General features: G+C 38.1%; 1 protein-coding gene across 1 annotated transcript in view; it reads left to right on the top strand.

Moving 5' to 3' along the window:
• Positions 1-25,576, top strand: part of LOC103666188 — a 32,732-nt gene extending 7,156 nt beyond the window's left edge. The window contains exons 2-8 of the mRNA XM_008694213.2: positions 6,184-6,305; positions 8,093-8,231; positions 11,043-11,164; positions 12,879-12,989; positions 19,012-19,118; positions 22,822-22,912; positions 25,209-25,576. Of these exons, the coding sequence (XP_008692435.1) occupies positions 6,184-6,305; positions 8,093-8,231; positions 11,043-11,164; positions 12,879-12,989; positions 19,012-19,118; positions 22,822-22,912; positions 25,209-25,325 (809 nt within the window). The 3' untranslated portion in view covers positions 25,326-25,576. The remainder of the gene's footprint in view (positions 1-6,183; positions 6,306-8,092; positions 8,232-11,042; positions 11,165-12,878; positions 12,990-19,011; positions 19,119-22,821; positions 22,913-25,208) is intronic.
• Positions 25,577-26,724: the final 1,148 nt, after the last annotated feature.

Below are 26,724 nucleotides of genomic sequence, written 5' to 3'. Positions count from 1 at the left end.
TTTTTTTTTTTCCAGCACTTGAAAAATGTTGTACTTCCTTCTGGCTTCCATGGATTCAGATGAAAAATTCACTGTTGTTTGAATTGGTATTTGCTTACAGAAAATGAATCATTTCTCTTGTTGCTTTTAAGGTTTATTCTTTGTCTTTTATTTTCAAAAGTTTAATTATGATATGTTCTTGTATGGATTTCTTTGGGTCTATCCTATTTGGAGTTTCTTAGCTTCTTAAAAACCAAATTTGGGGGGTTTTAACTATATTTCTTCAAATGCTTTTCAGACCCACACTCTTTCTCCCATTTCTACAACTCTGATACTAATGTTAGATCTCTTGTTGTTGACTCACAGATCTCTGAGGCTCTATTCAGCTATCTTTTATTTGTCTATTTTCTCTCTGTTGTTCAGATGGAATAAATTTCATCTGTCTCTCCTCAAGTTCAGTGGTTCTGTCCTCCGTCATCTCTACTATTAAGCCCGTCCAGCAAGTATTTTTTATTTTGATTATTGTGTTTTTCAGCTTTGTAATTTCCATTTCATTCTTTATTTATAACTTCCATTTCTTTGCTGAGATTTTCTATTTTTTTCACTTGTTACAAGAAAATTCATTATTGCTTTTTGAAAGATTTTTATGATGGCTGCTTAAAATCCTTTTCTGATAATCCAAATTCTAATTCATTTAGATATTGGATATATAATCCAGAGATTATCAGATTCAAATTATGAATCAAATGATTATTTTTCCTGTTCTTTGTATGATCATTGATTTTCCGTTGTATCCTGGATATTTTAGATATTATGCTAGGATAATTTTGATATCCCAGATATTTTAGATATTATGCTAAGACTCTTGTTCCTATTCAAATTTTCTCTCTTAATAGGCAGTTGCCTTGCTTAGTTTTAACCTATTGGTTCTGGGGCTGATAACAATTTAGTTTTCAGTGTCCTTGCAGCTCTGTTCAGCTCTGCTGCCTTCTTTGGCACTGCTGCAGTTCTTGTTCAATGTGTGCTGGTGTCGATTGCATGGGGAAAATCTCTGGGCTGTCCTGTCTCACTGAGCTGCCTTTCACTAGTAGGGGTAGGGGAACAAGTAATTCAGGGCCTGTTTCGTTTTCCACCACTGGGCAAATGGCTGGGAGATGCCAGACCTGGACCTGTTTATGCCCCCGGGTAGAGGGCCTGGAGACTGGATAGTCTGCTACTGCCCCAGGTGCGTAGTGGGGCTTAGGGTTCCTCGGTAGGTTTCCTGTTGTTCTTCCCCCTTTACCAGTCTCTGGCAAGAGACAACAAGCTTTTCTCAATTCTTTTTTTTTTTTTTTTTCTCTCTGTGCCTATTAGTTGTTCTGGGATGCAGGTCTCTCTGGTGCCCAGTCTAAGCTACATGGAAGATAAAAAGAAAACCCAGGAAACTCACTGCAGTGACCTTTCTTAAGTTCTAAGATCCCCTAGACAGTTCACCTTCTTTCTAGCTTTCAGAGTCTTCATAATTGCCTGTTGAATTATTTCCAGGGTATTTAGTTGTAGTTAGAGGGGAAGAATAGGGGAAAATGAGGAAAATTGCCATCTTGTCTAGGACCAAAAGTCCCCTCAATAAATTTTTTGAATTTGAATAGGGACTTCAGAGTAATATGTGATATGAATGAATAATAGGTACTCTATAACCCTGTGTTTAATTATGCACTGTAAGTCATTAGAGGTAAGGATATGGGTGAGTTAAGGCTAGAGGTCGAGGGTAAGACCTCATGGAGACAAAATAATTTGGACAGGCCCTTAAGGCAAAAGGCAAGATCATACAGTTGAAAGGAACAATATGAACAGGAAAGACTATGCAAAACAACTGGGGAGATCTGCCTGTCTTGAAGAGAAATTATGTGAGGGGGTAATGAGAATAGAAAGTAGGATGGGTAGGCTATGCAGATATAGAGGGCCTTAAATATCTAAAGTGAGACTTGCTAGGTTGAAAAGCAGAAAAATACCCAAAAATTGTAAGGGAGACAAGTGACATGAAAGTGAGGTCTGGGGTGCCTGGCTGGCTCAGTTGGTGGAGCGTGCAACTCTTGATCTCGGGGTTGTAAGTTCGAGCCCCATGTTGGTGTGGAGATTACTTGAAAATAAAATCTTTTTTAAGAAAAGGTGAGGTTTAAGTGAGATTAGTTTAAAATAGATGTACAAGGTATTTTATAGTGGGGGAACCAATATCAAGGAGCTGTGGCTCTGAAGTGGTTAAAGTGGGAATAAAGAGGAAGTAGGATTTACAAGTAAAAGGGGTAGGACTTGATACCTGACTAGATATAAGAAAGTTGGGGTTTGATTCATAGGCTGTCAGGTTTGGTGATTTCTGTTTCCTCATATATTTCTTTAAAAATAACCAGGAAATTTTGAAAGAATTAATTTTGCCCTTTAGAAAAGCTTTTCTTCCTCCACTCCCTTCCCACCTACATGTGTAATTTGAGAAGAACTTTACTGTCAGGCAACTGATTAACACCTTTCTTTAATCTTTTTCCAAGCGTAATACTGTTACCACACATTCTGAAATAGCTATTACACATGTTAAAAGATGTCAGCCTCACCAGTAATTAAAGAAATGCAAATTAAAACAGCAAAGTTTGTTTTTATGGTAATATTTAATGCTGCAAGGGTTTAATGAGACACATATTCTTGTCTGTTAAAGTAAATGGGTATAATCTTTCAGGAAAGCAATGAGGCCTTTTATGGACCACATAAATCCCTTATGCAAATCGTCTTTGCCTGGAGCCATGGTGAAGAATCATTGCTGTAACTGAAGAAATCTCTTTTTACCCTTGAATGTGGGTGGTTGAATCAGAGTTTGTTGTCCAGGATGAGAGGTGCCAGTTCTCATTTTCACCTGATATCCTTGGTATTGAGGTAAAACAAGTGCAGTCTTCATTTAATACTACCTTTTCTGAATGACTGAATTTAATATACAGTTTCTTGGTATCTCTCATCTTGACTGGTGATGCTCACATTAACTGGGATATTGACTCTCAAATAAACCTGTTTCAGACAGCCGGAAAACTACTGTGATGGTTCAGAATTTGCAGCCATTCCCATCTGTCATTGTTCCAGCCTCCTCAGTCTTTACATATGATTGTGCAAGACACTCTTAGGCCGCCACTGCCACCATCACCCCTTCCAAATCTATTTATTAATCTCGCAGCAGCAGTAGTGCTCAGGACCCTCGATGCTACAAAGTGATAGGAGAAGATAATAAACTAAGGTAGTCATGGATTAGAGAACTAGATTGCCAGTGTCGGTTCCGGGGCCACATTTAAAGGGCTCTGTTGAACAAGTCCAGAAGACAGCAAGCAGATGACAAAGAATATGGCTGTGACATGCTACGGAGAACTGTGGTCAGAGGTGGGGAGAAGAGAAAACTTCGGTAGTGACAGGAAAACTGTTACTAGCCAGCTACTTTCTTGGCCACTTTGGAGAGGCTGTATGGTGTGTAATTAAGAGTTCAGACTAAGGGGACACCTGGCTGGCTCAGTCGGAGGAGCAGTCAGCTCTTGACCCCGAGGTTGTGAGTTCGAGCCCCACGTGGGGTCTTACTTAAAAATAAAACCTTAAAAAAAAAAAAGAGTTCAGACTAAGACCTGCTTTCAAACCCCAGCTCTACCACTTTCTGGCCAATATGACCTGAGGCAAGTAATTTAACCTCTGACCTCAGATTTTTTGTTGCTGTTGTTATAAAGTAGAAATGATCATAATGCCACCGGTAGGATTCTTAGGATTAAATGTCCTGTGAAAAGCACTGCACCAAGCCTAACATGCCTGAAGGGTTCATTCAGTAAAGGTTGTATAGCCTTAAAGGTGATGATTCCTCTCAGGCTGAAACTGGAAAAATGAGTTAATGTTCTAGAGAGGCAAATTCTGGCTCTGCATGAGGAAGAAATGCTGGCCTGAATGTGTTGAAGCAAAGACTAAGCTAATATATATATATATACAATTATATATATATATGCAATATATATACAATTATATATATATATATATATATATATATATATATATATATATGAATATCAGAGCTGTGTGGATGGATGGGCTATTTGGTTATAATCTAAGTTCCCTTTTCAATGTAAGACTCATTTTATAAGGCAGACCTACATGAAAACTGTGTTTTATTAACGTGGCTACTTAAGTTACAGAATTAAGTCCAAAGAAGTTGGGATAGGAAGTATCTTAGTTTAACATAATGAGATTTTTATTGGTTTCTCTAGTTGTACCATTTACAAATTGGGAGAACCTGCGAAGGATCACCAGTGGGAGTGATATTATTAGAATTAAATGTGAGTCACAGAGGCTCCCAGACGGTGCTCCATCTATCTATGGAGGGAAGGAAGCTAAACATGTGAGGTATTAATTAGCACCTGCGGGGGCCCCTGGCTGGCTCAGTTGGAGGAGCATACATCTCTTGATCTCGGGGTTGTGAGTTTGAGCCCCACGTTGGGTGTAGAGATTACTTAAAGAAATAAATGTTTAATTAGCACCTTGAGAAAATTTAATTAGATTTTACAAATACAATTAAAAAGGCCAATTTTTTGAAAAACGCATTCACAGATGCTATTTAAGTTCCAACTAAAACAATTTGGAATGAATTTCAATAGTATTTTTGTTTCTCTATAATTTATATTCTGCCTCCTTCTAGAAATAATTTGAAGCAACAGCTTAGAACATTATGCTAAATAGGCGAGGGAAGAAAAGGGGCTCAAAGACCTTCCCACATCAGTTCAGAGAGCCATATCTTTGTATTCACTACCATTGCTCAATGAGAAGTTATGCAGAGAAAGATCTTTTGTATATAGGGCACAGAGTAGTATAGCTAAAAAGAAGAGTATCTTCATGTAGAAGCAGAAAACCTCCATTTATTTCCTCGTGCTGCTGTTGGCCTGCTTTGTAACTTTTAATTGTGATTTATCAGTGACATGAAAATAGCATTCTGCACCAACAGAAGAATTATTTTTTGTTTAAGAGCAAAATCATGAGCTTAAAAACAACCAAAGATTTGGGGACCGGGGATATGGAGACACATGACATTTCCTTCAGGATCTCCTTGTTTTCCTTATACAGTTATTTTAAAACAAAGTGAGAAACAGTCCCCTCGGGGTGCTGTTACTCTAGCAAAAATTCCATATAGGAAAGTCGTTTAAGAGAAAGGTAAAATATTTTCATTAGTAGGGCTTTCTGGTCTACATTTGGCATCCCAGACAGTAGCTAACTTTAGGAGTATTTTACTTCCAGAGAAGTCACATTCTCTTTAAAATTACATATGAGCTGCTTAGAAATAATATTATTTTAGAACCAAAAAAACTAAATACACAGAAAAGTAGAAACAACAGAACAATGAACACCAGTTTTATACCCTCACCTAGATTCAACAGCTGTTGATCCCTTGACCAAACCTTCTCCATCTTTATTGCTACCCACACTCTCTCCCTCCCATCCCCCCTCCCCTTTTTGCCAGAACATCCAAAAGTACACCATAGCCATCAGAAATAGGCTTTTTTTTTTTTTTAAGTAATCTCTACACCCATCATGGAGCTGGAACTCCTGACCCCGAGATCAAGAGCCACGGGCCCCACTGACCGAGCCAGCCAGGCACCTCCAGAAATACACTATTTCAATGATCATTTATCTGCTGTTCAGATGCAGCAGAGCAACATGTTTATTGTAAAGTTTATTATATGGTTGGTGTCAGCTGTTAGTGCTTATTATCTGAAGTCTTAGGTACATTTTATTGGAGGCAGAGGTACTCAGATTAAAGTTATCTTCTTAGTAATCTCTGTGATGCCTCCTACACTTCTCAGGTCGGTATAGTCGGAGAAGCAATATTTAACTACTTACTGGTGAGTTTAAGACCCTACAAACTAATGGCCGTCCTATTCTTGAGTAACAATAGTTAAAATACTATATATTTTTTAAATGCTTTTGTTGTTCTCAAATAGACCGAAATAGTCAAGTTTTGTATTTTCAAGCAGTTTAGGAAAAGGAAAAACTCAATATTTGAAATGGAACATTTGTTAGAATTTGGGTATTTCATTGGTTAGAAGGTTTATTTATTGCTTTAAATTGACGCTGTCTGATGGAAAATATGTCCATTGTGTTCATTTAGTCTGGGTATAATCAAAACCATAAAAGATAGTTCTTTCCTTTCTTTTTTTTTTCTAGGAGATTTTGATGAATTCACTCAAGATAATAACGACATTATGTTGAAAAACATAGCAGAGGACCTTCGGAATTGCTTACCTCTAGACACCATGCTTTCCTCAGAACATCTAGCCCTCCAAAAAGTAAATACGTTAAATTAATTTACTCTTCGTGCTAACTCGAGGATTCTCCTGTTCTTCCCTAATTCCACAGCCTCTCTGATCTAATGAGTCCTGAATTCTGCTTTAAACAGTTTTTCATTGGGCGCGCGTCAACGATGTCCCCAATTCCTTTGAGTCCATAATCCTCTGGCTCCCCATTCATTCAACTGCTATTTTTTGAGGGCATCCTGTTTGCCAAACCCCCCCCCCCCCCCCCCCCGCCCCATTCCACATCCGCCCAAAAAACAAGGCCCAACCGTAATCTGGCCCTGCCTACATCATTGTCCTGGTTTTCTGTTTCCTGTTCAGTACCCCCCACTTTTATCAAAGGTGAATTTACTTCTCCTGCTGTGGTGCTGTACAGTTTTTGCTTATTCCGTTCCTTCATTCCTAAAATACGTTTTCTTCTCCAGACAACCCCCTCATTCAAGCCCCTTCAGATCTCAACTCTCCTGGGGTCCATATGCTAGGAATATTGTTTCCTAAAACAAAGCTAATAGTAATAATCTCTTCTCCCACTAATCTGAAAACAGCAACCCTCTGTGTGGTTTCTCACCATGGAGATTCCAAAGCCGGGGAACCCAGTCCTGTACATGTTCAATAGTGCTGTGCCCGTTGTGAGCACTTAGTAGAAACTAACATCCAGTCAGAGTCGTTCCTGTAGGGGGGAAGTAGTGGATAGTATAAAAACCGAGAGCAATATTTGTAATATAGTTTGGATGTTATCGATAAGCCCTATCAGTAGCCTGATATACCAAAATATCTGAAACAAGGAAAAAGTACTCATCGCATGTAATGGTCGACCCATAATCCCCTCTCCTAACAAACTATTTATATTTTCCGTTAGTTCCATCTGGTCCTCGTGTATATCCATACATTTTACACGCTTATAATACAGATGTGTGTGTGTAGGTGTAGATAGGATTTTGTAGGTCTCTGAGTAGCTAGGTTGATTCCTTAGTAGAGTTAAGGTAAAAGGAATCAGACTTTTTCTCTTTGTAGCCACTTGCTATTATATCAGATATTACCAGTGTTAATAAAGGGCTGTCCGGGGCGCCTGGGTGGCGGCACAGCGGTTAAGCGTCTGCCTTCGGCTCAGGGCGTGATCCTGGCATTACGGGATCGAGCCCCACATCAGGCTCCTCTGCTATGAGCCTGCTTCTTCCTCTCCCACTCCCCCTGCTTGTGTTCCCTCTCTCGCTGGCTGTCTCTCTCTGTCAAATAAAGAAATAAAATCTTTAAAAAAAATAAATAAATAAAGGGCTGTCCATCATAAGCATGAAATGTTACTAACGCATTTATTATTTGAAAACTTTGCCTCTGGGCAGAGATTACTTGCTAAGTATTTTGATGGGTCCGACACTGACACGCAGGACTCGGGAGATCTGGTATTAGTTTCAATTCTTTCCGCTCCACAGGGTCATTTTTTTGGAGAAATCTCTGAGTAGGAATTTCTTTATTTGTAAAATATACTACCCAGGATGGACAAGATGGTCCCGAAATACTCCTTCAACGCAAATTTTTTATATTTTTCCTAGCCATATTTTGTATCATTACAGGTCAAATTAAAAGGTGCTAGTGTCTCAGAAAAAAAGAAAACAAACACAAAAGAAGAGCAGAGTTGCTCTTCAATAAGTGAAAATTGCCTTTCTGTGCCTTGTTGCTCTCAGAATTTTAGCATATGAACCACTGATGTTTTGCCTTATTTAGCAATAAAAAGAGACTCCTTTGTACTTGGTTTCTTTTGAAGTTCTTCTTCTCTCCACCAGATACAGCAGCAGCCAGAACCCACAATTCACGTTGATGCATTCCTTTATGATGAAGAATTTATTGATTCATTATGTGACGAAGGAAGAATGAGCAGAAACTACTGTACGGTGTGTGGCTCACGCCAGACGGCACCTTTAGGTAGGCGCTCAAGTACGCAAACCTGACGACTTTGCATATACTTTTTTCTACACGTCATGAGAACAAATTCTTGGCCAAGTCGTTCAGTGTTTTTTGAAAAGAAAAGGCCAACCCTGCCGCATAGCCATTACCAGTTATTGAGGTTAGGGAGACCAAAGAACAATATTGTCCAGGGAAGCTGGGCCACGTAATGTCTCCAAGGAGGGTATCTCTGCTTTTCACAGAAACTGTTTAATCAGAGGTGACTTTTCAGGTCCAGAAACGAATCACAAGTGACTGAGTACAGGGAAACCAGCTTGTCCTTTCCATGCTTCAAAGGGATTCATAGATAAACCATAATGCTGATTCACTTACAATGAGAAATATAACTGCAAAGGGGCTGGAATGTCCCACTAAAAGCGTCTACTCCAGAAGTCGGTTATCAGATATTGTTGGATGGGCGTGGATTCAGAGGACAGAGATAATCTTGAGAAAGAGCTTATTCAGGCCTTGATTTGACCTCCTAGAACATCTCCAGTCCATAACAGAGGACAACTCTAGTGACAAAAGATCTGCATCTCCACCCCTCAGATGCAGCACCTGCATTCCAAATGGGAAACTAGACTGACTCCATGCTGCTAATATGTTAACTCTTCTGTTAATGTGTTCTTTGTTAAGGGGCTCCTGGGTGCCTCATTCGTTTGAGTGTCAGACTCTTGATTTCAGCTCAGGTCACGGTCTCAAGGTTGTGGGATCAAGCCCTGCGTCAGGCTCTGCACTCCAGCAGGGAGTCTGCGTGAGATTCTCTCTCCTTCTCCCTCTGGCCCTCCCCACCACTCATGCATGTGCATGCTCTCTCTCTCAAATAAATAAATAAATACATCTTTAATATATATGTGTATATATATATTTTTTTCTTTGCTTAAATTGGATATGATTGTCTAGGCTGTTACTTTAGACACCCTATTTCAGTATTCCTGGTCACTTAGACACAGCGTTATTGCTTATAGTGGCCTACCTCTCCAGGTAAGTAATCTTGTATTCATGTTACTCATCTTTAGATAATATCATTGTCACAAGTTAACTACTGCGAAGTTTGTAATATGCTACTAATACAAATATATTGTATCGATATTATAATTGGGAATTAAACTTTGCTGATTTACTTAAGATTCTATTTTTAGATAGTACTTACATTTTCCATTTGAGGTGGTTGAAATTCACAGAATAGAAAAGGACTTAGACAAGAATGATAGAAGGAAAACTAAAAAGTGAATTATAATTATAATACCGTATCAGATCTGATTTACAGAAGGGTTTGTTTGTTTTTTTTAGGATTTATTTATTTATTTTAGGGGGTAAGGGGCAGAGGGAGAGGGAGAGAGACAGTCTCCAGCAGACTCCTCCCTAAGGGAAGAGCCTTACTTGGGCCTCAATCCCACGACCCTGCTGACCTGAGCCAAAATCAAGAGTTGGACGCTCAACCAACTGAGCCACCCAGGTGCCCTTGATTTACAGAAGTTTAAAGAAGACATATGCTTGACAAATAAAAATTTAAAGATTAGGATGCATTTCCCATAGAAATCAGGTGGTAAGTAGTGACTGGGGGTGCAGGCCAGCCCATATAACCACAATGAATCTGAAAAAGCTATCATCTGTGGAACTCTCCTTCCTTATATGACAAGGGGCTTGACTAGCTATGACACTAATGATGACTCTGTAACGCAAGGCAGAAGCACTAATGTGACAGTGAGGATGAGGATTCTAGGCAGAAAAGTCTATGGTGGTCAAAGCCCACCCCCATCCCCCAGTCACACCCTTTATTTTCTTCCAAGGGATTAGCCTGCCTGCTTCCATTTTCTTTGCCACCATCTTTTAGTTATGGCCAAAGTTTCTCCCCTTCCTGACCATTATATTATGTAGGACATAATATAGTAAGTCTTTAAAAAATCACTCATACTCTCCCAGATATTTGATTACAGAAACAATGGAGGTAGAAGATGGGCTAGGAAGCTTGTAACAATTTAAAAATTGTAGTAATTAAACTAAGGGAAATAAGAATAATTTATGGGCATATCTTCAATTCCTTTCATACCACCCTTTCCTGCACTCCAGAACACATTTTAGGTTGGTCAGGGCTGCCATATTGCTCAACTCCAGAGATGGTCATTCATTTGGTAGTCTATATTCTATGCAGTAGTATGGGGCTATTCTGTGGTTGCTCTGGGGTAAGGTGGGAAAGCCAGATAATATGGGAGTTAGGAAGCATCCCATAGAATAACAGTCATAGGGAAAAGAAGGGAAAAACCAAGGACCTTCTAAGCAACAGCAAGAAGGAAGTGAGGGGCATAGGGATAAAGACAGGTTTCTGGGTAGCTATTCCCTAGAGGCCTTTTAAATGTCAGAAACTTTGGGGCACCTGGGTGGTGCAGTCGGTTAGGTGTCCGATTCTTGTTTCAGCCCAGGTCAGGGTCATGGGATTGACCCCCGTATCGGGCTCTGTGCTCAGTGTGGAGGCTGCTTGGGATTTTCTCTCCCTCTCCCTCTGCCCCCTCCCGCCCCCCACTTATGCTCACTCTCTCTGAAATAAATAAATCTTTAAAAATAAATGTCAGAGACTTCATAGTTATTCTTCTCTCATATAGCTCAGAGTGAATGAGTGCAAAATTATCACTTTAATTTTTTCTAAATAATCTCTGAATAGCTTTCATTGATTTAGAAGAGAAAAATATGAAATACACTTTAAAAATATGAATAAAAGTATTAGAAATACAGAATAGAATGTTAAATACCAAAGCACAATTTGATGTTTATTCTTTTTTAATTCTCCAGGATTTATTTCTCATTCCTTCTCCCTCATGGAATTGAAGTTCATTTATCATCATGTACTCCCTGATCTGTCGGGAAAGGTCTTGGTTGACGTTGGCTCCAGGCTTGGCACAGTCCTTTATGGGGTAAAGTCCAGCTTGTGGACACATTCAACATTTGGGAAATACTTTCTCCTCCTGCTAGCAACAGTTTTGCCTGCCACCATGCAAGGTGACAGCTTGGCTTCATTTATTAGAGTAACAGGATAATAAGGTTAAAATAACATATTGAATTTGGAATTTCAAAGGCCAACTATCTGATTTCCTCTACTGGTTTGTCTCTGTGACACAAATGAAGGAGTATCAACAAAGCAGAAGCAGGTGACCTCATAACACTTTGCTATTTTGTCAGTCACTCTTGACCTTCTAACTCCGTTTTCTTTGTGCTGTATTAAATAGTGTACTGAGCTTTGGTAAGAACTCTTATAAAAGCTTTTATAAAATTTACTTGACCTAGGAAATTGCATATGGCCATAACAGAGTTGCTTAACACTCCTGGCTTCACGTTCCTTACCTGTAAATAAGCTAACTAAGTGATATCCAAGGACACATCTTGCTCCAATTTTCTGTGATTCAAGTTTGAATGTAGACATTTGTGTCTGAAATATCACTTCAATGTGGCTTTTTAAAAAAATTCAAATCATGAGTATTTGTAACGTTCTTAAATAGTTTTATCAAAAAGCTTAAATGTGGTTTCTGGTTGTCATTAGCAGACTTGTTAAGACATGTGGCCAACAGCAGTAGAGGCTCATGCCAGAAACTCTCAGTTCCCGGTATCCATTGCCTGCTCTACACAGAAACACTTAACTCTTCAGTGCTTCATTTCTTTTTCAGTGTTAAGGCTTTTATTCTGTAATTAGGAAAGATATCCATAATAGAAAATACAGTTTGTCAACTGGTTTTTTTGGGAGAACCTTAGAGATTATGATTATTTACCATATTTGCTCCACTCTTATCCGTTTTTTGATTTGTTAGAAAGTATGTAGCCGAAAGACATGCAGCTATGCAAGTATGTGGCAGCATTAATAAATTTAAACATATTCTCCTTTTTTTCCATATTAAAATGGTTACTGATTCAGTCAACAAAAAACTTTTGAATACCTACTTAGGCTCTGCTGAACATACTCAAAAAATCTATCATGAGCTGTAAATGCAAATTTGGTTCACACGTGGGTGTCACTTGATGTAAAGTGATAATTCAGAATACGATTTGACCTTTCCTTCCATATTATTGTTTTGTTTCTGCAACTAAAAGTGGATACATAATAATATCTAGTCAGTTCTTGACTATCCTTGTTAATAATTGGCCAGTTATCTTTGGCAGATTGCAGACACCAGACTGACTTCCCTAAGCCAAACAGGACATGTCTCTGGCCACCTTTCTCTAGTGTCAGACTGTGCATGATTTTCCATTTTATTTCCCACGGGTTGACTCCTTTCTTGCTTTCCCCTGCTGTCACTTCTCAAGAAATCACAGAAATAGGGTATTAAACAGAGAATCTGTATGCGATCACTTTTCTCACTTCCAACTTTATTGATGTAGTTTTATCAGGAAAGTAAGAAATCAGTCTTTCAAAATATAATTACTTTTAAATAATGGAAATTAATAAACTACAATCAAGGTCTTGATCAGTAAGAGTCTTTTAAGTTCTTGAAGTTGTATTACATACATGTTATTATTTTTCACTTTATTTTTACTTTATTGAATTCTGTTTTCTTAAAGTGTGGTTTTTTAAATTTTATGTAGAAATGAACTCAACAGTTCATTCATTTGCATCATAACGTGTCTTCATGTTTTCAGGGTTATCTTTACAGTTCGGCATTGCAGCTGTTTGGAGTAGAATTGAATGGAGATTTTTGCCAATTGCAGGAAATGGTCATAAAAAAATACCAGTTCACTGACAGAATAAAGGTACCCTTTTATTTATGTATTTCTTTACTAATGAAGTACAGTTGAGACACAACGTTACATTAGTTTCAGGTGTACAACATGGTGATTTGACAAGTCCATACATTACGCAATGCTCACCATGAGTGTAGCTACCATTTGTCACCATACAACGCTATTACAGTATCATTGACTGTGTTCCCTATGCTGTACTAAAGGTACCCTTCTAAATATATATTCTGTTATCTATTTTATAGCATTATTTAGCCAAGCTTCTTCTGGATTAGAGTTGGAAAATCTTTTTGAATCCATTCTTGGTTGTTGTGTAGAAACAGATTGAGTTGACTTAGTACTTTAAAACAATAAAGGTGAATTTAATTAAAATTACCTTCCACTCCAATTTCTCTTCCTCTCCAATTTTATTAGAAAGTAGAATTTTTCTTAATTTCCTTCGTCTCTACTATAGTACAGTTTTGGTAGCGGCATTTTTGGATCTCTAGATGTAGGTCAAAAGTGTACTTAATGAAACTCTTATGTTGAAAGTAAGCAAAAAGGTTAAGTAATGCTCTCAGTTGTCTACCTTCTTTTTCCGAGTTTCCAGGAGGAGTTGTGGATGCCACGCAATGGCAGTGCAGGGGAAATGATGCCCTGGGTTGGGCCATAACAGAACTTTTCTCTTTTCCTATATGTAAGGGGAAAAATAACCGGAAAGGGGAAAGGAAGTTTTTTGGTCAATATAATAATTCTTATCCTTTCACTGATGATCCTTCACTTCTAACAGCAATGCAGAGGGATATTGAGCACTTAGGGCTCTCTCGCGTTAAGGTGTTGAAAGACATCTCGGCACGATTAAGGATCTAGTCCTCCCCTTTTTATTGAAGGAAATGGTTTTTTTTTTTTCTCCTTCCAAACTTCCTTTTTTCTCTCTGTCTCTCTCTCGTCTTGAAATAGAGAGGCAAATGATTAAAGCAAATTTATTGTCCAGTAATAAATTCGTGGGTTTTTCTCACTATTCGGTATTTAGTGAACAGAAACATTGTTCTTGCATAATAAGAATCACATAACCGGAATGTCGATCTAATTGAAAGTTAAGATTTAAAAATTGACCTCTTAAGAATCCTAGTTTATAAATGGACAACCAAGGGGTGCCAGGGCGGCTTAGTTGGTTGAGCATCCAACTCTTGATTTCGGCTCGGGTCTCAATCTCAGGGTCGTGGGATGGTCCTTGCGTGGGGCTCGGTGCTCAGCAGGGAGTCTGCTTGGGATTCTCTCTCTCCCTCTTGCTCTGCTCTCCCCCTCCCACACACACGTTCTCTCTCTCTAAAATAAATAAATCTTTTAATAAATAAATAACTGGAGATCCAAGTACCTTATTGTTATTTTTTTTTAAAGACAATGATAAAGGTATGTAAAACACATTTATTTACATGTTAAAAGATTTTTACCCCTTGCTTTTCAACAGAGTATATGTGGATGAATGCACACCCCACATACTTTTGTGGCTTCAGTGGCTATTAGTAACCCAGTGACAGAAAGCTGTTTTTATACCATTTTATTGGCAACCTTAACAGTTTCCTTCCTCCATGGTAAAGACAATTGTTGTGTTTGACAGGCCCTAAGATAAACAGAAAAGAATTCTAGGGTTATAAATTTTTACCGTATCTTGAAATCTAGGTAGCCTTTAAGTCTCAGGCTCTGCTCTTTGTTTTGTTTTTGTTCTTGTTTGGTCTTTTGTAACAGGACTTTCCTCAGAAGTCTAGGAACCCTTGGTCGTCCGTTCAGACTTAAGAGTGAGCAACAAAAATGCTGGCGGAAGTTCCCAGCACTGAAGTGGGGGGTTCTGAGCACTGCGGGCTTCACTGTCCAGTGATCTTGTTTGGCTGGTGAATTAGTTGGGGGAATATCTGATGAAGTATCTTCAGATCTTTCCTCTTGGGCTGGTCTGATTGCCCAGAGAAAAACTTTTCCAGTCTCCTTACTGAGTGGCAAACAACATCCTGGGGACTGAATGGTAGAGGAAAAGAAGTGAAATAACGTAAGGGATTCACAGCATCCTGTCTGACTTACTTCCCTTGTTTGCAGTACATTAGCCTTTCTTTGAACTGGTCCTGGTGTCCCCCGACCCAGACACCTTTTGTTTTACCCTTACCAGAGAATAAGCCTCTATTCTTTTGCTGGGGTATGAGTAGTCATATAGGGGTCTGGGTACTTCTCAAACTGACTTTCAACCCAATTTCCTTATTTTTAGCATTTGTCCCTACTCCTTCACCCAGAGATACCTGGTGCCATCAGTTGTGAGCCTTTTTGAGATTCCGTATATACATCAGGTCTGGGTCTTTGCTGTCTAGCTTAGAAATCGGATTTTTCTGGTCTCCTAAATTCCTTACTGGTTCCTCTTTTTTTCCTAACTTACACAATTTTGTCTCTGTTATTTCCTTTCCCATTCCCCCCATCCTTGTGGGTATACATCTTCTTTTCTAAAAAACCCTATGCTGGGGCGCCTGGGTGGTACAGCGGTTAAGCGTCTGCCTTCGGCTCAGGGCGTGATCCCGGCGTTATGGGATCGAGCCCCACATCAGGCTCCTCTGCTATGAGCCTGCTTCTTCCTCTCCCACTCCCCCTGCTTGTGTTCCCTCTCTCGCTGGCTGTCTCTATCTCTGTCGAATAAATAAAAATAAAAAATCTTTTAAAATAAATAAATAAATAAATAACCCTATGCTGTGATTATAATGGGGTTTCAGGAAAGAACAAGAGTACATGCCATGTGTCTTATGCACTATCTTCACATGAAAGACCCACTGATTTAAATTCTTTCTGCGCTCTCCTCTAGGCTAAAGGGGAATTTTTCTTTATTCATATCTCACTTATTGCTTTGATGGCACTTAGAGTTACCAGCATAGCTGTTTCATCCCATTACTAGAATATAATGTATTTGAGTGTAGCTATTGCATCTCATTCGTCATGGTGAATCTCCCTGCACAGTATCTTGTATATAGGAGGTGCCCATTAAAAATTGGTTAAATTGATTTTGATTGCCATGTGGCCTTTGCAGTGTTAGCATTCCAGTTTGTCCAAAGTCGTTTGGGGGGGGGGGGTCCCTGGGATCTCTTTTGGTTGCCATAATTAATTGATCCACCAGATTCTTTTTTTACCCTTTCTGTGGGGTGGGGTGTGGGAGAGTGAACAGAGATAGGAAAGAAAAAGAGGAAATGGTGGTATATCAGTAGGTTAATTTGCATGCCTATTTCGTATCTCAGCAACATGTTTAGAAAGTTTAAAGTGATTGACTATTTTCTGTGTGTTCAGGAACATGTCAAAGGTGTGTTTCAGAGACTGGAGACCCACCTGATTATTACTTAAAAAAGAGAATAAAATATGTTAAGAGTCAGACCCCACAACATTCTGAATACTATTTATTTGTAAGACCAAAGAAATCCTTTAATACAAAATAGTTGATGTCTATAGCTTTGATGACTATAGCTTTTAATATAACTTGAAATCTGGAATTGTGATGCCTCCAGTTTCGTTTTTCTTTTTTAAGATCACTTTAAGATCTCTTCTTTTTAAAATAAAAGTGGTTTGTTTTGCATTTGAGAAAATAGATGTTTTCTCTTGTTATTTTGCCTATGTTCTATAAGACTTGTTGATTGTGGTCTAGTTAATTTTTTGAGGTATATAGTTTTTATTTCTTATTATTAAGTTTTTTATTTTAATTTCTGTGTAGTTGACATACAGTGTTATATTAGTTTCAGGTGTACAATATAGTGATTCAGCAGTTGTCTGCATTACTCAGTGCTCATCGTAAGTGCACTCCTTAATCCCCATCATCTCTTTCACCCATCCCCCCACCCACCTCCCCTCTGGTTACCATCAGTTTGTTCTCTATAGTAAAGAGTCTGTTTCTTGGTTTGTCTCTCTCTACTTTTTTTGTTTGTTTCTCTCCTTTGCTTGTTTGCTTTGTTTCTTAAATTCCACGTATGAGTGAAATCATATGGTATTTGTCTTTCTCTGATTGGTTTATTTCACTTAGCATTATACTCTGTAGCTCTATCCACATCATTGCAAATGGTAAGATTTCATTCTTTTTTATGGCTCAATAATATCGCATATAGGTAGGTAGATAGAGATATAGATATATACCACATCTTATCCATTCATTTGTTTGAAGGAAGACACTTGGGCTGGTTCCATAATTTGGCTATTATAAATAATGCTTCGGTAAACACAAGGCTTCATGTATCCCTTTGAATTCATGTTTTTGTATTCTGGGGATAAATACCCAGTAGTGCGATGGCTGGATCATAGGGTCATTCTATTTTTAGCTTTTTGAAGAACCTCCACACTGTTTTCCACAATGGCTGCACTAGTTTGCATTCCCACCACCAGTGCAAGAGGGTTCCTTTTTCTCTACATCCTCACCAACACTTGTTTCCTGTGTTTTTGTTTTTAGCCATTCTCACAGGTGTGAGGTGATAGCTCATTGTAGTTTTGATTTGCATTTCCCTGCTGATGAGTGATGTTGAGCATCTTCTCCTGTGTCTGTTGGCCATCTGGATGTCTTCTTTAGAGAAATGTCTGCTCAGATCTTCTGCCCATTTTTTAACTGGATTATTTGGTTTTTTGGTGTTGAGTTATGCAAGTTCTTTATATATTTTGGATACCAACCCTGTATCAGAGATGTCATTTGCAAATCTCTTCTCCCATTCAGGATGTTGTCTTTTAGTTTGGTTGATTATTACTTTTGCTGTGCAGAAGCTTTTTATTTTGATGAAATCCCAATAGCTTACTTTTGCTTTTGTTTCCCTTGTTTCAGGGGACCTATCTAGAAAGGTGTTGTTGTGGGCAGTGTGAGAGAAATATTGTCTGTGATCTCTTCTAGGATTTTAATGGTTTCAGGTCTCACGTTTAGGTCTTTACTCCATTTTGAGTTTATTTCCGTGTATGGTGTAAGAAAGTAGCCCAGTTTCATTCTTTTGCATGTAGCTGACCAATTTTCCCAACACCGTTTGTTGAAGAGACTTTTTCCTGTTGCATATTCTTGCCTCTCTTGTCAAAGATTAATTGACCATATAATCGTGGGTTTATTTCTTAGTTTTCTATTCTGTTCCATTGATCTATGTGTCTGTTTTTGTGCCAGTACCACGCTGCTTTGATGACTATAGCTTTTAATATAACTTGAAATCTGGAATTGTGATGCCTCCAGTTTCGTTTTTCTTTTTGAAGATCACTTTGTCTATTTGGGGTCTTTTGTGGTTCCATACAAATTTTAGGATTGTTTGTTGTAGTTTTGTGAAAAATGCTGTTGGTATTTTGATAGGGATTGCATTAAATCTGTACATTGCTTTGGGTAGTATAGACATTTTTGCAATATTTGTTATTCTAATCCATGAGCATGAAATATCTTTCCATTTCTTTGTCATCTTCAATTTCTTTCATCAGTGTTTTATACTTTTGAAAGTACAGGTCTTTCACCTCTTTGGTTAAGCTTATTCCTAGTTATTTTATTGTTTTGGGTGTGAGGCATATAGTTTTTAAAGAAATTGTTTTGTTTGCTTCTCTGGATAAATAATCAAGTAACTTTTAGAAGAAAAGTCAGACAAACATACTGTATCAACATTTTATAATATATAAATTACTTTTATAGTTTTTATATGATCCCATTGATTCTATGAATCAGGACAGATATTATCCCATTTTATTTTTGAGGACACTGACTGCCTAAGTGTACAAACTCAGCTGATGATGGAGCCAGAGTTTGACTCTAGGGCCTTTGACTCTTACAATTAATGACGTAGTGATAGTGGGGAAAGCTCTGAACTGGGGATTGAAAGACTGTAATTATATGACTACATAAACAAATCTATCTAAAACAAATTTTCACAAGTTTATGGTTTTTAATTAGATACTAAACGTCTCCCATAGATGATACTATTAAATATACTGTTCTTTCTCCCATTGTAATTAAGGTTAACCTCATATCATTGAACCGATAGATATTTCTTCTGTGGTTATCTTTGTTTTCTTAAATGAACTCATTCTTCTTTAGGTGCTTCATGCAGACATCTGTACCCAGGGTTCACTTCTGCAAAACGCTGACGTTATTATCATGAATAATGTCTTCGAATATTTTCTTGACGAGACAGAACAGGCCAGGTTTGTTATTTATTCAAGCAAGAAATCTGTTAAAATATATTCCACAAAGTATGAAAAGGAATTAGCAGGGTGCCTGGCTGGCTCAGTCGATAGAGCATGTGACTCTTGATCTTGGGGTCGTGAATACAAGCCACACATTGGGTGTAGAGATTGCTTAAATAAATATATTTTTTGAAAAAAGGAATTGGTAAAGTAGAATATTTTCATGTTAAACTGTTTTTTAAAACAACCTCAACAAGATTATATTAATAAGGAAATATATTATGCATAAAACAAAAATAAACTTTGATTGTCTAACTTTGTAAAATATTACATCTAATGGGGGGAGGCATATATTAAATGATATCATGACCCAAGCATTTGCTTAGCAATCAGGAATGCAATAAGATAACCATTCCCCATGGGCATTTAGGCTTACTCTTTTTTTTTTTTTTAAGATTTTATTTATTCATTTGACACAGAGAGAGAGACAGCCAGCAAGAGAGGGAACACAGGCAGGGGGAGTGGGAGAGGAAGAAGCAGGCTCCCAGCAGAGGAGCCTGATGTGGGGCTCAATCCCAGGACTCTAGGATCACGCCCTGAGCCGAAGGCAGAAGCTTAATGACTGAGCCACCCAGGTGCCCCACAGACTTACTCTTTTCTATCTCCGTTTTGTTTTCTTTAAAAAAACATGTCATATGCTATCCTATCACAAAATGATGGGAATTAATTTCTATAAGTGATAGGAGATATAAGAATATTAACCCAAATAGTGATTAGTTCTCAAACTTTAAAAATATTTTCAAGGTGGGAAAATTGGTTCCTAAAACTATTCCACTATTCAGGGAATGGAAAAATTAGCATATCTATGATCACTTTTTTGACTTCTCTGCCACAATTTGATGTTTTGTGACCCATCAGGACCAATAGGTCCCTCTAATAAAAAAATTCTTGTGGGGGCGCCTGGGTGGCTCAGTCGTTAAGCGTCTGCCTTCGGCTCAGGGCGTGATCCCGGAGTCCTGGGATCGAGCCCCACATCAGGCTCCTCCGCTGGGAGCCTGCTTCTTCCTCTCCCACTCCCCCTGCCTGTGTTCCTTCTCTCGCTGGCTCTCTCTCTCTGTCAAATAAATAAATAAAATCTTTAAAAAAAAAAAAAAATTCTTGTGGTCCATAGTCTGAGACATTGATTTTCTAGCTAGTCAGGATTGCTGACTTTTTTTTTTTAAATCATAATGGCATATGTGTACTCTAGATGCAGGAAAACTCCTTTCCATATGTATGAAATGTAATTACACAAATGTTTGGATTAGTGCATCAATAAGGTTTATACTACAGAGAAATAAAAAGACATATAATTACAGACCATAAACAGTTAATACAGAGTGGATTCCTGAATGGCTAAACCTCTTTATCCTCCCACCTTTTACCTTCTGTGTTCTCCCCTACCCCCAACTTTCTGTCTCTCTCTCTCTCTCTCTCTCTCACGCACACGCACGCATGCTCACGCACATACCCATTACTAATAGGTTAAGGTCACCATGAAATTAACAGCTTAAATATTTTAAATAGAAACTAGTTCAAAAGAAAGCTAATCATATAATCAAAGCTCAGCCAGAGTGGGCAACAATTTTTTGTCACAAGCTGAAGACCAGAAACAACAGGAGCAAAGTTGTCTTGATCATAGCCCTCTTTAAGCTTAATTTCCAGTGGACAAAGCTTTTCACCTTTTTAAGTTAATGACCAGTAGCCAAAATATTACATAATTGTTGGAGAATGAAATATGACCAGGTTTATGTTGTATAAGAAGTTAAAAGAGTAAAGTACCTTAAAGTCTTTGGAGAGTCATTACAGAAAGATTTTGACTGCAGAAGAATGATGAAAGCCACTGGTGAACCTGACACCAGAAATACTGAATATTTGGGTTGTTTTAAATGCTTTCTTGGTACATTCACACGCTCTACATTGTTCAGTGAATAGGTATCAGCCACATGTGTTAGTTCAGTCATTTCTCCTAAATTAGTCTAGTGCAATGAATTCGAAATATAGATTATAGCCATGAATGAGTTTACAGGAGAATGTTTAGAAGACACAGTAAACCATTCTGACACTGGACTCGTTCTGACAAAATTGATCATTGACCTATGTTAATTCTGTATTGTATTGGGTGAAAAAGAAAGATGGCACCACATATAGCCTCCAAGGACTTCTCTTAATTAGAATCTGGGACAAGTGGAATGATACTGCTATAGGAGTTAATATATAAGAGAAAACAGAAATATATGATCATAATAGAAAGTGTGTACTCAGGAAAGACTCAGGCTTCAGAATAAGCCCTGTCTCATTACAGAGTAACACCCCAGATTTGTAGAGTAATTGTTAGTTTAAAAGGTGCCTCAGTGCGTTTTTTGAGTAGGTGAGACAGATACAGCCACCAGAATGACAACTTACCAGAAACAGCAAGGGCTAGTGTGAGAATCATGGCCAACCGTGCCAATTTAGTCAGTTTCTTCATTCTTATTAAACTTCTAAAATATGTCATTTTTAAGGAACCACATCAAAACAATAGCTCTAGCCCAAGCACAGTGACTATTAAGCACTGCTACATGAGTTTCGATCTAGCCTGAGAAAAAAGAACATTTGTATCATTTTGCCTAATAAACTCCAGAATACTAAACCTAATAACCATTATTGTAACTAAAAGAAATGCAGATGACAGTGCTGCCCACCTGCCCATTGCAAGGGATGTGCACCTCTGCTTTGCTTGACTGTTGCTCCCCAGTGGTGGGGTGTACTACCAACACTCATGCGCCGTATAGAAAGCCAGTTCACGTCTGCACTGAATTAGTCAGAACTGGGCAGGCACTGCCCTGTGGCACATATAAAAATGCACATGGCATTTCATCATTCTCTCAACTGGCTGGCCCCACTCCACAGGTGCCATATTGCCCAAAAGTCTTTCCATTAAATATTTTTGACAACCAAATAAAGTATTATTTGATGTTATTTTAAAAGATGTAATCTACATGTCATGCTCTATTGTTAGTCTTTGCTTGGCTTCTGGTTTCTATGGCCTTTCTCCACTACTCTTCCCCACCTCTACCTCTGAGCCCTTCTCTGTTCCACAGAACCAGTTTTAACACATTTCATCAAGAGTTTAAGTGGCATTAAGGGGCTCCCGCGTGGCTCAGTCAGTACTCTTTGTTTTGGCTCAGGTCGTGATCTCACGGTCATGGGATCAAGCTCCAAGTTGGGCTCTGTGCTGGGCTTGGAGCCTGCTTGGAATTCTCTCCCCCACCACGCTCGCACACACACACTCTCTCTCTCTCTCCCTTTCTCCCTCTGTCCCTCTCTCCTTCTCTCTCCCTCTCCCCACCTCAAAAAAATCAAGAGTTTAAGGGGCTTTATCTGCTGATCCAGCTTTGACTTGTATATTGGTTCTGAAAACTGAGTTTTGGCCTTAATAATACCTCGTCGTAACACAAATCCCCATCTTGCTAAATCTCTTCAGTGTTGTAACAGCACAATTTTCCCAACACCCCCTTCAGGAACTGAAGAATTTACCAATTTCTGATATGTTGCTGCAATCCTATTTCCTGCAGGCAAACATTTTGTTCATCTGGATTTCTACATATTGCCTGTGCTGCATTTTCTCTTGTCATCTCATTTTTTAAAAAGTGTTCAGTGTCTGGTAAAACCTAAAATACAAGTTTTTAATATGTTGCAGAGCCTGGGAATGTATCAGCCATAATGTAAGGAAACAAGGATCATTATTAGTAACAGTACCAAGTCTTGAGGATTCTCTCTCAGGCCTTCAGGTATGTAAGCCTCTTTCCCAGCATTTTTTTTTTTCAAAGATTTTATTTCTTTATTAGAGAGAGTACGCGCACGAGAAAGAGAGAGAGCAGGAGCAGGGGCAGCAAAGAGGGAGAACCAGGCTCCCCACTGAGCTGGGAGCCTGATGCCGGGCTCGATCCCAGGACCCTGGGATCATGACCTGAGCCAAAGGCAGATGTTTAACCGACTGAGCCACCCAGGTGTCCCTTTCCCAGCATTTTTATTGTCAAAACTTTTCTCCTACTTTTTTCTGATAGCTATTATGATATTCTAGAGATGTTCTGTCTGAATACATGACAGATGATAGAAAGAATAGCAGTAACTTATGGCCTAAGAACTGGTTTGTGGTTTGTTCATTGGCCTCAAGAGCTCTGAAATTGTAATTCTTATCTTGATATAGATTCCTTTGCTTCTCCAACCAGTTTTTCCAACTGGGGGGTTACAGTTTTAGGTTAACAAATGCACTAAATGTTTGTAAAAGGCTTAGAACACCCACATCATAACTTTCCCCTTAGAACAAAAGGAACAGGGATGCTTGGGTGGCTCAGTCGGTTAAGCCTCTGCCTTTGGCTCAGGTCATGATCCCAGGGTCGTGGGATCGAGTCTTGCATGAGTCTCCTTGCTCAGCAGGGAGCCTGCTTCTCCCTCTGCCCGCTCTGCCTGACGCTCCCTCTGCTTGTGCTTTCTCTCTCTCTCTGACAAATAAATAAAATCTTTAAAAAAAAAAAAAATGGAACAGAGTTGTTCAAGGCTTGTAGAATCAGATGTGTAGACTGGAGGCCCAAGTACTATGCACAGTTTGGAATCTTGTACAAACCACTTTCTTCATTCCTTAGATTCTCCATGTAAAGTAAGGCCCATATTTAATAAGTTTCGGCCCAATAAGTTGACCCTTATATAAAGGTTAATTAGTATTTATAAAGTTCTTAGAGACCCCTAGATGAAAGATACTGTTGTATTTCTTAGTAATGGAGTATTATTATAGTTTTCTTTAGTAGTGCTTTCCTTACCTGTAAGCACTGCCAAATTTAAGTGTCTGTTTCTTCCTTTAAAAAAAACTAAACCATCATCAGTAATACTTCCTTAAGAAATTTTTGTCAATCATCTAAATTATAAAAGTAATTCATGTTTGCAATAACAAGGGAAATCCTGAGATATATAAAGAAAAGATGTTTATCTCCTCATTCCCTCCACTTAATTCTTTTCCAGGAGAGAGCCATCTCATGTGTGGTGTAATCCTACCATACTTTTCCATGCTTATAACAGTATGCCTTTTAAAGTGTATGGTCTCCAAGGAGCGCCTGGGTGGCTCAATCAGTTAAGCATCTGACTCTTGATCCCAACTCAGGTCTTGATCTTAGTGGTCTTGAGTTCAAGCCCTGCATTGGGCTCCACACCAGGTGTGGAGCCTACTTAAATATGTGTGTGTGTGTGTGTGTGCGCGCGCGCGCGTGTGTGTGTATGTATAAACTCAACAAATATATATACGTATGGTCTCCAATTTATAATTTCTATATAGATTGAAATAATTTGGTGATTTTTCACTTAACAAAATAATGGTTTCACACTAAATATATAAATCTATCTAGATAACCACTGGAAATTATTACTTATGAAAGAGTCCTTATGCATGAATTTTTGAATAACGTTATTGCTTTGTTATTTAATGAAACTTCTTTAACCAGATATATTCATTGGCAGCTCTAGAATTTCTGTGTTATAGAGACTCAAGTTTACAATGTAAAGGGAAGGGCCTGATGAAGGTTATGGAGGGAGATTAGCCCCTCTCATGCAACCCTTTAGCACCATCACTGTGTACCTATGAACAGTTTTCTCTGTCCTCTGTGTATTCTCATTTTTGTTTTAGTCTTTTATTGTTTAAACCTAATGATATTGCATGGTGCACTGGGTGTTATACGCAACTAATGAATCATTGAACTTTACATCAAAAAAAAATAAATTAAAAATTAAAAATTAAAAAAAATAAACCTAATGATAATTATTAAACTAGTTACATTAAAACAATTACTCTATTCTGTATTTTCTTTATTCTTTAAAATTCCAAAATCAAAGTAAATTAAATCCTGAATCCACAGACCTACCATGTAGTACAACAGAGAATTGTTCGTGTGACACCATGTAAACCTAGTCCTGCTTATTGTAAAAAAAAAAAAATCTCTTGTGTTCAGTTACTTAGTTCATCATGATTTCTTGAAGTTCCAGAGAACAGGATCATTCTGCAATTTTCATGTTTGTTTATAATCATTTTTCTTCCAGATTAATATACAGTTATCTTCCTGGGTTGAAGAGGTACCACTGAACTATGATGTATACCCAGAAAAGCATATTGACAGAGAAGCTCTTGAACAAATTCACTTGTATAAGATTCTCTAACGTTAAAATAGTCCTACCTCAGTGTAATGGTTTGTTGAGTATATTACAAATTAATAAAAAAGAAACATCACCCCAATACCCTAACACATACTTCTGTATATTCCTTTTTAGACTTTGTACATATGTTTACATATTTGTAAATAGTCGTATGGGTATATATACACATGCATAGTTGTGCACAGACACATAGTTGTGTCCATATATGCAACTTTGATTTCTGTGATAATTTAATTAAAATATTTATCTGAATATTTTTGGTTTTCCCGTTTCTTTTATCTTGTTAAAAACATAAATATGTCTTTCTTTAGTCATTAACTTTGTATACCAATTCCAGATATGACAAAAAAGATTAGAAGGTGTTTTTATCATGAGAGAAGGGAAGAGGGGAAGGTAGTAACATTGTGTCCCATTTATTAGATCTCTATTCTGTAAGATTCCTGGTACACAGCTTTTGTGAAGAGGCTAGCACAGGGACTTATTTATTTTATAAAAAATAATTGCACTTGCTAGGAAAAAGCAAAACTAGAAAGATAGCCTCCAAAATATAAATATTTTATCTAGGTGGAGCAATTACTGATGATTTTTTTCTTTTCCATGTTTTTCTGTATTTTCCATTTTTTTCTATAATGAATGTATTTCTTTTGAAATCAAGAAAAGCAAAACTTTTTTTTTTAAAGAATACAGTAGAACATCAAAAGAACACCTAACTAGTTCTAGTAATCTCATATTTAATATATTTAAATTACTTTTTAAAACTAAACTAACCTACATTTTGGAATTGCAGAACTTTTTGGAAATCTATGTTTTGGGCTTTTTTTTTTTTTTTTAAGATTTTATTTATTTATTAGAGAGCAGGGGAGGGGCAGAGGGAAAGAGAGAGAGAGAATCTCAAGTAGACTCCCCGCTGACTGCAGAGCCCCATGGGGTTTGATCTCAAGACTCTGAGATCATGACCTGAGCTGAAATCAAGAGGGAGATGCCCAACCAACTAAGCCACCCACATGCCCCTGGAAATTTATGTTTTATAAGGGATTTATCAAATATACTTTTGTCATCACCTGCTTATGAGAAAGAATTTGCCATGTAGTCAATTTTAACTTTGCGGGGGTGGGGGGAGAGGAGGAGAGGGAGAGAGAATCTTAAGCAGCCCCCACAACCAGCGTGTAGCTGACTCAGGGCTCAATCTCAAAACCCCAAGATCATGACTTGAGTCGAAATCAGGAGTTAGACACTTAACCAACTGAGTCATCCAGGCGTCCCTTTGTTTTGTTTTGTTTTGTTTTCAAGAAGTTATTGGTCAATAGCTAAATAAAATGCTAAAAATAAAAAATTTGAAACTTGGCACAACTGGGTGGCTCAGTCGGTTAAGAGTCTGCATTTGGCTCAGGTCATGATCCCA

This window comes from Ursus maritimus, unplaced genomic scaffold (genome assembly GCF_017311325.1).
Source record: "Ursus maritimus isolate PB19 unplaced genomic scaffold, ASM1731132v1 scaffold_36, whole genome shotgun sequence".
Taxonomy (NCBI): Eukaryota; Metazoa; Chordata; class Mammalia; order Carnivora; family Ursidae; genus Ursus; species Ursus maritimus.
Note: the sequence above shows the minus strand (reverse complement) of the source record. Positions and strands in the feature narration are given on the sequence as shown.